Below are 15,213 nucleotides of genomic sequence, written 5' to 3'. Positions count from 1 at the left end.
GTACAGTCTCATTGTTTTTGCGATGTCCTCCTGTTTCTTACCGCGTGCAACCGCATTCACTATCTTGAGCTTGTCATTCAGCAAAATTTGCTTCCACTTTCTGGAGGCCATTACGTCGAAATGAGCGAATAGACATAATAGTCAAGCACAGGAACACGACGACAAAATGGCGTCAACTAGCTACGTTCGTGCATAAAGTCGCCAACGTGCTCTCAGACTGGCTTGGCTGGAGGCTTGGCTTGGTCGAAAGCCACCAATGTTGCCAGCTGCAATTAAAATTACCGTGGCTTTAGCTCGCAGAAAGCGGTGTGGTCAAATTTGTTATCAGACTGTGTCAATGCGGCAAAAGTCCGCTACATGCGTGCAATTTCGCAAAAAAAAATGCCGCTGATTTCGTCCACGTTGGCCGATAGTCCATTGTATCCCAGTCCGTTAAATTGAACCTCGCTCCATTAATTTAGTACACATACCAAACTTAGGCTGAATAATGGTCCGTTGTATCCAAAAGTTCGTTGTACTCGGGTCCGTTATAACGAGCATAAACTGTACTGGCTTTTGAATGCAAGAACGTCTGTGAATGGGCTGATGCTTTACAGTTGAGAAGATGGAAGAAAGTTCAGTATGCATGCTGGAATGACGAGTATCATGGGATTTAAAAGCTCTCAACATTCCTGGTTACTCTGAGTTAGGTGGTCGTTAACATTACTTTTAATTTGAAAGCCCCTTCTTTAGTGTTGTTTATCATAATCAATGTTTTTCTTGATTAAATGTTCCAGTCAGCCAGTCCATTAGCATAGCATGTATAAGAGTATCATGGTCTGGTTAAATCTCCTCGCTGCTGATGTAGCATTAAAATCATAAATGTTTACTGGAATTTTTATAGCAAGCAGGCTGTGAAATCAAATGAACTTTGAATATAATAAGTAGAACTTCCATGGTGCTTTAGACAGTACTGGTCGCAAGCAAGCGTGTGAATGGTAGTCAACTAAAAGAGACAGAATGGGTGAGCCTTCTATTACAATTTTCATTCACTTTGGTGCTCTTAAGCACTCCAACACACTCTTCTATTCACACACAAGCTTTCTCTTTTGTTTTAAAATATGCAAGGGTTAATTTTTCAGTGCAATGCCTATATTTGATTTGCCTTGTCATCTCTTATCGTGCAGAATTTAATATATTAGGTCATATTTCAGCCTGCACAGTAGTGTCACTATAAGTGGCATCATAGCTGTCTTGCCTGCTGTTTCATAGCTGGTTTCTTAATCATCAAGATAACGAAAACATAAGGCTCTGCTTTCTGATACGGCAAAAGCAAATACGATGCAGTTTCACTCAAGCAAATAGAATGTTGCTTCTCCCTAAATTCAAAGGACCAAGTTGCAAACCATTCTGTTCATAAGGGTATTAAAATGTACATATGGTTTTTCCTTCAGGAGGCCTTAACGTTTTGCCCATTTGTCTCATTTTGCAGTGTGATCCTGGTGATGAAGCAGCATTTTCTGTAATGTTTCCTGAAGACCCTCCTGAAAGGCTGGCTGTTCCTCCAGATGAAAATGACAAGGTGGACCGCATGGTAACGACAGTTTCCTTATATCTTACATAACATCACTAACGTGATGCTCAAGTTCACTGTGAAATCGGTTTTTAATAGAGCTGTGCAAATAGCAAAATTTTGGGTGCGAAGTTGATTCAAATGTTAAAGTGTAAGGGCGAATTAAATCGAATATTTTTCTGATATTTTTGTGGAAATTTTTTCGAATGCTTCAAAATACTTTCCTCTATTGTCGTGTCTATCATGACCCATATATACTATTGTTTTGCTGTATCCGAGTTTATAAAAACAGCACTGATATATCACTCTGCTGTAGTTGTAATGGAGGAAAGGAATTTCGAGGGCTTGTTTCTTTTGTTTGACACAATTTTAATGAAAACCAGTAGATTGTGAAGTCAAGGAAGGTACAGAGGATGTTAATTAGGCTGTTTAAAATGTATTGTAGTAATTTGGATGTATAGATGTGAAAAAAAGTAAAAGTGTACGAAAAGACGGGTTGCGGCTGGCAGGGACCGAACTTAAAGAACAGAAGGTTGCAGTTTTGATTTCTGCGAGCAGCAAGTTGTCTTTTGACACACTTTACTTTCTTCGCTTCTATATCGCAAATACAAAACATTTAAAATATTACAAATAATGCTCTATACATTTTCTCTGGCTTCATTTCCAGCTCGCTTTCAATAAAGGGGCACTGACACAATTTTTCGCAGGTGAATGTACTTTGCCATGGAAATATCCCGTATGTAGGGACTGCTCTGAGCAACTTTGAAGCTTGGCAAATTCTGAGATATCTTATTTCGATATTAGTCATTTTTCACATGGTGCACCTACCGACATGGGCACTAGCTTGACATCAGGATACAGTACTAATCAGGGTGACTTCATGCAACAGTCTGGCTGATTGTCATGACGTCAGGTGCCAGAACTTCTTCTAAAATAGCCGCTCTTGCATCACAAAACCTTCAAAATGGCTGCTCCTGCCTCATCAATGGAGCAACAGTGCAGAACTGCTGTCCAAATGTCACGATATCCTACGGGGCCAGGTGACGAGAAGCTCATACTTTCTTGCAACATCAAGGTACATTAGGAATGTGTGTTGCGTGTGTGTTGGAATGTGTGTTGCGTGTGCGCGTCTTGCTCGCTCTCGGTGTGCGTGTGTGGTTAGGATAGCGGGCAAGAGGCTTTGCATGCCTTTTTCTGCCGCTCAACAAAACGTCGAAAATGTGACCGCTTGTCTTGGGCGTAATCCGCGCATTAGGTGCCGCGTTGCTGAGCACTTGCTCATAGCTGTTGACCACCTGGCAGCCAACTTGCCGCTTCGGGCGTCCCGGTATACAGCTGTGGAGATGGTGAATATTTCTTGGGCGGCGGTGACGGCTACAAGCGCGAAACTGTTTTTGCGAGGCCGACATTGTCGACGTCGGGCCCGATGCCGAGCCTGAAGATTCCGAACAGGACCACTCCGGCGGCGATTTGTGGAAGCGGGTCATCGTCTCCGACCTGGCAGAGCGGGTGGGACATTAGTTGCGATGGTTTAATTAGAGCTGATGATGATGCCGACACCGCGGAACCGTGCACGGGTTAGGGCATTGTGAATTAAGTGCGCAGCAAAAGGGATTTGGAGGTATCGAATTGCGAGAACTACGAAGCTTAGGAGCGAGTGCCTCATGCAGCTTATGCCACGGGCCTCGGCGAAGAGCACGCTGCCGTTAGAAATAAACTCGAGACCACCCTTATCGCTTCTCCTCTTCGAAACATGCATCAGGGACTATTTTGGGCAAAAAATTTGTGTTTTCACTCGCAACTTTCTTAAAAGCTGTGTTTCATTTACTACGAACTTCGGGATACAGGGAACTGATGGCGTGTCAGGCTCAGGTTCGTTGTAAGTGGGCTCGACTGTATTACTTTTTTTTTGCGGTATGGCACTCAGTTACATGCACGTGAAATAGCCATTTTGTGACTGCAAGCACGTGGCTATTCGTAGCCCAGTGATCACTTAGACTTGCATGTGACAAGTACAGGGCATCATTAACACACCTTAGGTGGCGCTATCTTTTTTACAGAAAAAACATTAGAGTTACACTGAAAAGTTTCACCATCCTACATGTAGGACACTGGGCATGTATGGGTTAAGGTTGTGTCTACTCTCGTTTTAGAGTTTTGATTTAGTGCCTTTCACATGCAAATTAATATCTCTGCCATCTTTGTGTTCTGTACAGAAGTGGGTGGCAAAGCTGAAAGAGCACATTGAGTTCAGCCGGCACTATACGCATCAGGGCTTGCATGCCTCGGACAGTGAGGAGGACGAACCCATGCCCCTGGGCTCCATTGAAGACGTTTTGTCGGTAAGTCTGGTTGCCCAAAACACCACCTTTCCCCAAAGAATCAAAGTGGCCACCATCTCTCGGTAGTTTTGGTGTTGTTGAGTGAATGGATCATGTTTTTAAACACCAGAAAATATCTCAATTCTGTAAGAGACACCCGATTCAAGCATTCTTGATCATGTGTCCCATAAAGCCATTTTATACAGCAGCCAAAAGTTTGGACAGCATTCAACACATCGTTCAATTTTGTATATTCTATTCACAAGCAGCATATGTATTCGCAAGTAGCGTACGTTTAATAATAATAATAATAATAATAATCATAGTTGTTGGGGTGTAATGTTCTAAAACCACCATATGATTATGAGAGACGCTGTAGTGGAGGGCTCAGGAAATTTTGGCCGTCTGGAGTTCTTAGACGTGCATCTAAATCTAAGCACACGGGCCTCACGCATTTTCGCTCCATCGAAAATGCGGCCTGCAAGCAAGTAGCCGAGTGCCTTAGCCACTAGACCACCGTGGCGGGTAAATTATTTAATGGCATAAACTTTGGCTGCAACCAGATTAAGTCGCACAATCTTCGGAGCTCGCCAAGCACCGAGTGCTACAAATATGCAATGCAAAGGAAGGAAAAAGGCGTTCATGAACAACTGGAACGGGTGCATACCTTGGAATGGCGGCGGTGCCACTCATCATTGTGCATTATAACACAGCAGGTTTATCCAGCTGTAGATGCGGTGCTCAGCAGTTCATTTGGATTACGAGTGTAGGCCTCATGCGTTCCAATCCGAGCTGCATGGGCCCTGATTATGGCTTTAGTGATCACAATTTTGTCTGCTGCGAATGCAGCACTCATGAGCTTTTTTTTTTTTTTTTTTCAGGCAAAGCTCGTGCAACGCCATAAAATTCGTGTAGGGAAAGCTTCCCATGAGATGGCAAAAAACTCGCTACATTGCGATGGACGATCAATCAGTTGCCAGCCATTGTTTTGTCAAAAAATTTGTCATGTGCACTTAGTGACGGTGGTGGCTGTAAGCATTAAAGGGGTACTGACACAAGAACTCTGGCCTCATGCTTCTCTGCTGCTATGTGTTGCTGGAGGCCTCTCAGTCACGGCATGACACATCTTTAGCTGCAGCACATTACAGTTAATTAATTACAGGCCCTTCATTATCGACCAGTTTCAGTTTCGGTTTGAGAGAGCTCCAAGAACCGAGGGCAGCTATCGCCACCTAGCATGTGCAGCTCTTGACCACATCAGCACAGAGAACTGTGGCGCACTTCCGCACGGTTCGCATTAAGAATTACTTTTGAATAGGAAATGGGATTGCAGTGCCACCAAACACAAAACGTGTGAAGCCTGTGCCACGGCCACGCACTCGCAACCAGCCGCAGAGAAGTGTAGACTGCAGGAACAAAAGCAGCAAAGGAAAAATGCCGGCTATGACATCATCATGACTTATTTTATTGACTGCAGCGTGGTGAGGGGAGGAAAGTAGGGGGTCCCCAAAGGGTGCGCTTCAAGGGTGTCAATGGCACGACGAAGTCGATGGCTCACGCAAACTTCAAGTTTCAAGCTTATTTCAGTTATTAGTTCAGAAAAGAGAACATCGTACTAAGTATATATATAGAAGGAGGTCCAAAAGCACATGGCTGCAGGAGAACCTCCTGTTCAAGATTGGGTAACGAAAATTGCTCAATTAGCAGTAACAGTGAAAACAGAAAGACGAGTAAATTGATAAAAGCAACGCTAGCTAAAATACTAGCAAAGAAAAACAGTGGCATAAACAATATAACAGGGGTAAAAAAAATCATCTAGTGGTTCTCTATCATAAATGTGTCCGGGACCCCTTGTGGACTGGCGGAAGTGATGGCGGACTTCTTGAAGTGGAGGGGATGGGGGTACATAGGTAAATTAACACAACTGGATCGTAAAACAGGTGCCTTTTATTGCTACCAAAAACATTACACAAACATGCCACATCACTTCATTTTGGACAGTTCATCAATACGTGACACAGTCACGCCTAAACAGAGTTGCAGATGTATAAGTAATGTTAAAAAAAGTGGGTGAGGGTTTCGCGGTTCTTAGAAATGCCTTCTCGGACCCCTAGGGTCCGCAGACCCCGATTTGAGAACTACTGTAGTAGTTAATCAAATACGAATACAATTGTTTTTTAAATAAACCAATCATCGAGCAATGTTTGATGTGAGATGGCAATAAATTTCATAATCAGGTGGTAAGTGCCATTCAAAATTAATGTAATATACCTTCTAAGTTGTATTTCCTGTTGATATTTTGCAGAAGATATACGTATGTTCACGCAAATCGACCCCGCAGGCTATCTCAACCGCAAAATTTTGTGTCAGTACCCTTTTAAAGGGAAGACGTGGCAATAAAACTTATTTTTGTTATTTATGAAGCCAAAAAGATGAAATTCGGCATGCAGGTGTCATTTGTTGTGCTGATATCATAACTGAAATCAGTTTTGAGCTATCTAATATAACTTCTGAGTTACAGCACTTGATAGACTCTCGTGGTCATCCCGAAATAATTAGCTAATTAGACACATGTTTGTCAAAATTTTTGCATAAGGATAATCACAAGGGTTCATTTTGTGCCGTAATGCTATTGGTTTATATTTAATATTTAAATAAGCACACACATTTTTTTTTTTTGAAATGTCCTGGGCATATTGTCTTACTAACAACTTTTACAAAAGGCCAATTACAATAGTGTGTGTGATGTGCACACAAATATGGACAGCTTTACGGCACTCACCAATGTCTCACAATCAAAGTGCAGAAAACGGAATGGCTTTAGCTTAATTTGTTATGAAATGGCACAGTAATGACTGGCAGCAACTGCTCAAAAAATGAAAGCTGAAAAAATGAAGCTCAAAGATATTGGAGCTAGAAACTGATAAAACGAAACTGGGAAGAAAGCTTGCTTTATTTTTTATTGGAAAAATGCATTGATACTATCTTGAGCTACAATCTGTCCTCTTTATGATGATGCCAATGAAATCTGTGCCAAGGGAAAGCTTCAAATTTGCATTTTGCTATGCCCAGTTTTAACATAGCTTTTGACGACGGCCCTCCAGTAAAATGCTTGTTTTTCATTTGCTACTACTTATTTTGGTCTAAAATCACACTATGATGTAAAACATGCCATGGTCTCAGGATTACAGAATACAATCAATTGAAAAACTGAACATTTTGACTGAGCTTACAATTCCCATTGCCACGTCCCCCTTTTTAAGGGGCAAAGCACATTTTGAGTCAAGACGTGGGGGTATTGAGCCATGGTCACTTTGTAAACGAAGTCACGAATGACAAAAATTGTTACTTTTGCCCTGTTATGCAAAATAAATAAATACTGTATTTACAAATTTATTAAGAAAATTAAAATGCATTGGTGTAATAGACACTGGTTAAATTTTTCTTAATGCTTGTGATGTGCGGGATTCGATCGAATACTATTCGCCCATCCCTACTTAAGCTGTATTCGACTGAAGTGCTGCAGTCAAGCTTCGTTATATCAGTGACCAACTAACCAAGCCTTTGGAATTGGGTATTTGTGAACATGAGAAGCAGCCCCAAGTTTCTTTTCTTGCCTCGCCTCTTGTCAGACAGCCCAGGCCCAGCAGCAGCTTCTGCAACGCGGTGTGGACAGGGCAACCTCGCTGCATGCCAGCCTGGTGCAGCTGCTGGACGCCCACCGCTTAGGCCTGGCAGGCCCCTGCCAGGAGTTGTTGTCCCAGTGGCACGAGCTACTGCTGCTGTCCCGGTCCGTTACCAGCAGCCTTTCGAAGTGCACGCTGCTCCTCAAACAGCAGGAAGAGGTAAGTACCATTCATCCTAGTGCTCGCCTTTCCCTTATGTGGGTGCGCTTCCTCAATCAGTACTGGTCACAGAAGCATCATGGTATTTGCTCGTGTAATGGTTGTGCCTGCATAAGTGCTGCAATGGCAACTTGACTGCTCAGAATATGGAGAGCATGAAAAATGGAACCAAGAACAAATATGGAGGAACAGAAATGCCCTCCAAAATATTCCACGTAACAGCATATTCTAACCAACGAATTTCAAATTACTGTTAAAAGCCTTTGTGTAAGAAGTTCCTCCAACAGCATGGACAAAAAATTATCGAACAAGGGTTGTCGCTGGAGCCAATATTTTGACAAGCATTCTTGTCTTCTTCAAGGTTGCAACTTACAAAAAGCCAAGAATGCTTCTCAAAAGATTGGCTCTAATGGGACCTCGTGTTCAAGAATTCTTCATCACTTATAACTTCAATCTTTCATCTAACTTTTATCATATTTAAATTTCTAACACCATGGGTAATGCAAAAAATGGCTTAATTCACGAATTTGCTATTGAATTAAGCTTAAGCAGCAGTGGTAGTAGTAGTGGAGATGAATAGACGATTGCACGTTGCCTGTGGAAAAACGAATGGACTCTTCATGAAGAGGGTAGTGCTCGTTTTTCTGGTGGTGTGCGATACCAAGTGATTATGTTAGTTTCATGCTCTAGTCTAGAAAATAATACCCAAGACCCTATCCCTTGTAAAAGGCCACGCTTCGTTAAAATTAGAAAATAAAGAGTGCTACTTTTACCCGAGTGTGAAGAGTATACAGTGTCCTCTCAATAAATGAAAATCTGTTAAACAGAACTGCTGCTTAAATGAAACAATGGCCTCTAGTATGATTGGTTTCATACCTGAATGCTGCAAGCCAGTTCACCTCTCGGGCGGGGGGGGTGGGGGGTGGGGGGATTGTTTGTTCTTGAACTGAAATTCAAGTTGGCAGTGGGAAAACCGCCTAAAATGAACGATTCCATCCATGTTTCTAATGAAATGTTTTATTTATAAAGCATTTTATAAGTAACATTAGGTACTCATTCAGTGGACTCATTCTTGTAGTTCGTTTTACACAAGTGATGCCGATCATTAAAAAATAGTGCCCGCAGGAGAGGAAGGGAAGGGGGGGGCGCTTGCTTGGTCATTGGCACTTACTTCAGATCCCCCCATTCCCCCCCCCCCCCGGCCAAAATAAAAGCAAAAGAAAGGAGGTATAGCTCGGCATTTAAAAATATTAGCAAGGCTTTTGGTGCCTTGTTTTTTTGTGCAGTCCAGGGCGGCTGAGCTGGCACAAGAGCGGGAGCGGTCACGTGTTCTGCAGGAAAGCCTCAGCGTCCTCGCGAGGGAGCACCACCAGTTGGAGTGCACTCTCAGCAATCCACGCCTCAACCACATCCCGGGAGATGACTCTGAAGACGAATTCTTTGACGCCTATGAAGGGGGTGAGTGGGAGAGACTCCTGTGCACATGTACTCTACTTGGCATTGAAAAATAGTGAGTGAGTCATTACATGTGGTGTTTTCAGTAAATGCTGTGCGTTTCTGCCATGGTGTCCGTCTGGTGTTTCTGCACGAATGCGCACGTCTTCCAACTTCATAAATTTTGCTTGATGTTCACTAATCTATGTTCATTCTGCAGCATTACAAATTCTGCAGCGTGTTTCAATAAAGAATAAGTTTTTGTTTTCAAAGAAATATTTTTGCCTTTCAGTCTCGGACCTTACTTTTAGTAATATTCTATTTATAAAAGGACTCCAGAAGGGAGCTTGGCCTGGGCAAATTTGTGTCCTGACAAGTTTCGGAAGCAAATAAAACCAGTGACAACAACGCTGTAGAAAATAGTTTACAGAAATTTTTTAGTGCATTCAGCTTTTTTTAGTTGGAAACGTGAAATTGGTGTTTTGATAACATCTGTAGAACGTAAGCACTTGGGTTTATTTTAGGCATGATAGCAGATGGGTACAAGCAAGTTGACCTGCACAAGTTCTGCAATCGTGTATCTGACAAATTCTTTGCCCTTAACTTGCCAGCACCCCGCCGCAGTGGTCTAGTGGTTAAGGTACTCGGCTGCTGACCCACAGGTGGCGGGTTCGAATTCTGGCTGTGGCGGCTACATTTCTGATGGAGGCAGAAATGTTGTAGGCCCGTGTGCTCAGATTTGGGTGCATGTTAAACAACCCCAGGTGGTCGAAATTTCCGGAGCCCTCCACTACGGTGTCTCTCATAATCATATGATGGTTCTGGGACGTTAAACCCCACATATCTATCTATCTGATTTGCCAGCGTTTAGTGGTACTCATCCTACTTTCCTTTTACCAGGGACATCATTAGGTACATTGACAGCTCGTATACGTTTAATGTTTGGACCATATATGCATCTGCAGCAAAAGAAAATCCGGATGGAGTACGCATAATGACGTCATACGAGCGGCATAAAACTTTGTTGTATCTTGAATTTTTTCAAGTAGATGTGGCTATGGTTTAATAGCTAGGGCGATCTCACAGACTCCTGGAGATGTCCAGATGTAAACATCTTATTTGTAAGCATACCATAGCATGACAGTTGAAGGGCCACTGCGACAATTTTGGAACAGCCTTATTTATCACCATGATGTGTGTAACGATGATCACTGAGACGAATACAACAAGAATGATGGAAATTGGTGCACAGAAAGTGAAATTATGAGTCCTCAAAGTGCAAAACTCGAGCAGACAATGACGAGAAGCCTTATTTCACTCGCCTGCTGACGTCAAAAACTGCTTTCAATCACAGCGCACGTCTCATGAAGACATTTCGGAAGTGTCACCACCTCATGGTGGCCTTCACACAATACGTCGCTACCGCTCTTTTTGACGAAGTCGTTAGCATGGTTACTACGAACCACGTGTGTCGGGTAGCAGGCACTCCGACGGTCACACTGTGTAAGATACATGCATACGCTTTGGGCGGGGCCACTTCTCAGCTTGCATGCAAGACGGCTCTATGGCAACGCTGGCGCCCACTGTCTGTCCCATTTTTTGGCTCGCTAAAAGCGCAGCAGGCTAATTGTTGTGTTTGTTTTTCTGAAAATACATCATTTAGAAACAGGAATGATTTCTTTCTGAGAAAGTATAAAAAAGGTTTATGCTGTTTTTAGCATTCACTCATATGGCCTGACTACCGCCATATGAATATGGCACCCTATTTCTCGCATCAAGCCAATCAAAAGCGAACGGTGTTTGCCGTAATGTCACATGACGTGAGGTCATTTCCCATAACAAAAATAGTCTATGTGTGTCGCTGTAGTCTGAAATCGAGGTAGTTTGTCCCATGAATTAAAATTATAACAGCGTCGATTTCGTTGTTGCTGCATGCGCAATGATATCAGTGAGTTTCACAGCACCAGAAGAACCGATGAAAAATACATGCTCAAATAGTGCCGCAGGGCCCCGTTAAAGAGGAGGGTTGAGTTACCGTATAAACGCGTGTAAGGGCCGCACTTTTTTTTTTCAGGAAATGAGGGCCAATTTTCAGGGTGCGGCCCATACACAGAACTTTTTTTTTGGTGAACTAAAAACAACGTACCAGTTAGCGAACGAAGAGCGTTTATTGCAGTATGCCGCGTGTGCGCTTAATCGTCGTCACCCGACGAGTCCTCTAACTCGGAGTCCGAGATGATGTGTTGCGGAGCACCATCATTCCACAAACAGTCATCTTCGGTGCCATCCAGGCTGTTGGATATCCCAGTGACCTTAAAACTTCGGGACACAATGTCCGTCGACAACGAGCTCCACGCCGACAATACCCAACCGAGAACAGTAGCAAGCGGTGCCCTCTTCAGCCGTCCGGTCGGCATCTGCTCATGGTTGCCGGTTGCCATTCATTCCGTGTAGAGTCTTCGGAATTTAACTTTGAACGGTCGATTCACGCTCACATCCGATGGTTGCAACATTCCTATGAGGCCGCCTGGAATCACCGCCATGTCTGTGCCGACACGACGCAGCTGCTCCTTCACCTTACCGGTAAGGTGGCCGCGGAAACTATCCAACACTAAAAGTGAATGTTTGGCCAACAAAGCTCCCGGTCTGTTCTGCCAAACACTTTTCACCCAGTCAAGCACCAAATCATCGTTCATCCATCCCTTCTCTTGGGCTCTAACTATGATGCCCTTGGGGAAAACTTCGTTGGGAATTCTTTTCCTTTTCAAAACAACGTACGGGGGTAGCTTCCGCCCGTCCGCGGTCGCACAAAGCATCACGGTGCAGCGTTGGCGCTCAGTGCCGGTGGTCCGCACGGCGACACTCTTCTTGCCTTTTACTTCGACTGTGTAGTTCTCGGAAGAGTCAAACCACACAGGAGTTTGATCAGCGTTCGCTATTTGCGACAACAGATAATTGTGCTGATGGCGCGGGCCGATGACATGCTTGTGAAAACTAAGCACCTTGTTGGTATAGCCTTCTGACAGCCGCTGGCACAGCGTGGTCCTTTGCCGAAAGGAGAGTCCCTTCCTTTTCAGAAACCTTCGCACCCAGCCAGCACTAGCCTTGAAATCCCCGGCTGGTATATTTTCTGCACGTGCCAAAGCTAGTGCCTTCATGCGCAGCATGTCCGTAGTGAGCGCAAAACCATCGTTCCGCACCTCAGTCACATAGCGGAGCAACTCCTCTTTCAAATCGGGATACTTGCACTGTTTTCCTCGGAAAGCGCGCTTTTTTATATTGGTGTTCTGCAAGGCTTTCTTCTGAGCGCACCAACGTCGAGCACACTTCTCATCAACGTCGAAGTTTCTGCCGGTGGCCCGTTTCCCGTGCTCGAGAGCAAACTCGATCACCTTCAACTTATAGCCAGCTGTATAGCTATTGAGGTGCTTGCCCATCGTGCCAAAACGTAAACGTCCCGCAGAAAACTAGATACAGTCCCAGAGTCATTCAACGGTGCGCAAAACTCGAGCACATGGCAGGCTAAACAGCACAATAACCGAACAACGCACAAATACCAAAGTTGGTGATGTTAATGCCGATATAGATAGTGCGTTTGTATAGAAGTGTCAGAAGTTAAAGATAAAATCCCGCTTTAACCTTTAGTTGGCGGGTGTATGAACACTACTGAAAAAACTTAGAATTTTTAGCCAACTTCATGAACATATTAGCATGAAGAAAACCAACAAGTTATTCTAATGACGTACTATATGATGATGATGATAATTGTGTTGTTTAACGCCATCTACTGACGTCTAGTAGCTCACACACGCGCGCGCATTTTGAATACTTATAGGTCAAGGAAAGTGCGGATGCGGCCCTTACACGCAACTTTTTTCTTTAATATGTGCTTCTTAAAAACGGGATGTGGCCCTTACACGGGTGCAGCCCTTACAGGCGTGTATATGGTATGTACAGTTTGGCAAAAGCTGGTACGAAACTCGTTGCAGAAAGAATCGCAGCTCTCATATACTACCGTCCGTACGGCCTGCCTCTCTTTCTGGTTTTCTGTTTATGTAGGTGGTGAACAGTAGGTATACCAACCAGCATTTCAAAACTCTCTCAAGGGAATATGGCGGCAGATTACAGGGCTCGTCTGGCTTTCCCCAATGCATGTATTACCGTATTTACTTGCATAATCAGCGTACTCGCATAATAGGTGCACCCCTAGTTTGGTCGCAGAAAACTCGATTTTTTTAATCCTGTGCATAATGGGCCCATTCTGAACTTGGCCATGATCAGAAATGATTCTACCCCCCAGCGGTACAGTTGGAACGCGGTCCCTGTGCCCTGAAGGAAGAAAGAAGGCAAATAGACGAGCAAATAAAAAAAAATTCGAAGTGCGACGACCTGACTGTCAATTCCGCCAATTACTGACACCCCCCAAATCGCCGCGCTCCTTGGAGGTCACTTGTACAAAACCGGGGGCTCGATCGCCATCACCACCATCTGAGAAAAAGAAAGAAACGCCATTGTACAAGCGATGTGCGTATGTTGTGGTCGTGTATTCAACTTTGATTCCATCATGGGGAAGTACTCAAGCTACACGGCTGGATTTAAACTGAAGGCAGTGCAGTATGGGCTGGAGCACGGCAACGGGGCTGCAAGCAGGCATTTCGAAGTTGGAGAAACTAGTATTCAATACTGGAGGGATCAAGAAGAAAAAACTTAAGGCGACGAAGGCGCGACGGGCATTCCGCGGTGCCAAGACCGGCAGGTATCCGAACGTTGAAAAGCAACTGGTCCGGCATAAATGGGAGTTACGACAAGACAGCTGTGCTGTGTCATTGGATATTGTGCAGACTGAGGCGCGCAGAATAGTCGGAGCAGAGCGCATCGAAGCAAAAGAGTTCAAAGCCAGCTCCAGATAGACAACTCGTTTCATGCGGCGCCATGGCTTCGTACTGCGAAGGTGGACCACCTTGTGCCAGCATTTGCCCGCAGCATATGAGGACAAAGTGGTGGACTTGCATCGTTTCATTATAAAGCTCCGACAGCAGAAAGACTTCATTTTGCCCTAGATCGGCAACGCCGATCAGATCTTTTTTGCTTTGATATGCAGCAGAACACGTGGAGGAGAAAGGTGCACGGAGCATCGTCGTCAGAACATCTGGTGCTGTTAAACGACGATGCACCGTAATGCTGGCGGTGGTAGCGGATGGGCGCAAGCTACCGCCTTACATTATTTTTAAACGTAAGACGCCTTCAAAGGCAAATTTCCCTCAAGGCATCTACGTCAGAGTCAAGGAAAAAGGCTGGATGAGCGCGTAACTCTTGGTGGATTGGGTGAAAACAGTCTAGGGTCGGCGGCCGGGTGGTCTGTTGTTCCCGGCCATGCTTGTCCTCGACAGTTTTCGTCGGCACATAGAAGACCACGTACGAGATGAGCTAAAGGAGCTGCGCACAGATCTGGCAGTGATTCCAGGCGGCCTCACATCGATATTGCAGCCTTTTGATGTGTCCTTGAATAAGTCTTTCAAGGAACATGTTCAAAGGCTGTACACCACCTGGATGGCTGGAGGACAACAGCAGCTGACTCCAGATGGTAAGATTAAGAAGCTGCCTGTGGAAATGCTGTGCGCTTGAATCGTGTAAGCGTGGCAGGCGATCTCCGTCGAAGTCGTCAGGAAAAGCTTCAAAAAGACTGGTATCTCGAACGCACTGGATGCGAGTGAGGATGACATGTTGTGGGGTGCGGATGATTCGGACGCCAAAAACGAATCCCCATTTGGCAAGGTGGAATGCGTGCTCTCAACTCGGACTCCCGATGGAGAAAAAGAGGTACACCTATGAATTTTGTGCAAATAAATTTTACTTGTGTGTGTTCAGTTGATGGCTCTCATTTGTCCATTAAAAGGTACGTAGGTATGTTTGTTTTATGCTGAATTAATTGGTAAACAATAAAATCGCCTTTTACTTGACAAATGTGTAGATTTAGAGCGCAAGAACCCAGTTGCAAATTTTTCGAAAATTTTACCCCGCATAATTAGCTTCGAGCCGGATTTTCTGAAAAGAAAGTGTG

The 15,213-nt window shown here is 44.4% G+C and overlaps 1 protein-coding gene across 1 annotated transcript in view; it reads left to right on the top strand.

Moving 5' to 3' along the window:
* LOC119170299 (oxysterol-binding protein-related protein 1) overlaps positions 1-15,213 on the top strand; it is a 96,735-nt gene that overhangs the window by 21,011 nt on the left and 60,511 nt on the right. The window contains exons 10-13 of the mRNA XM_037421429.2: positions 1,472-1,573; positions 3,769-3,894; positions 7,506-7,718; positions 9,005-9,176. Coding sequence (XP_037277326.2) covers positions 1,472-1,573; positions 3,769-3,894; positions 7,506-7,718; positions 9,005-9,176 — 613 coding nt within the window. The remainder of the gene's footprint in view (positions 1-1,471; positions 1,574-3,768; positions 3,895-7,505; positions 7,719-9,004; positions 9,177-15,213) is intronic.

This window comes from Rhipicephalus microplus, chromosome 2 (genome assembly GCF_043290135.1).
Source record: "Rhipicephalus microplus isolate Deutch F79 chromosome 2, USDA_Rmic, whole genome shotgun sequence".
NCBI lineage: Eukaryota > Metazoa > Arthropoda > Arachnida > Ixodida > Ixodidae > Rhipicephalus > Rhipicephalus microplus.
This window is presented reverse-complemented; position numbering and strand designations above follow the sequence as displayed.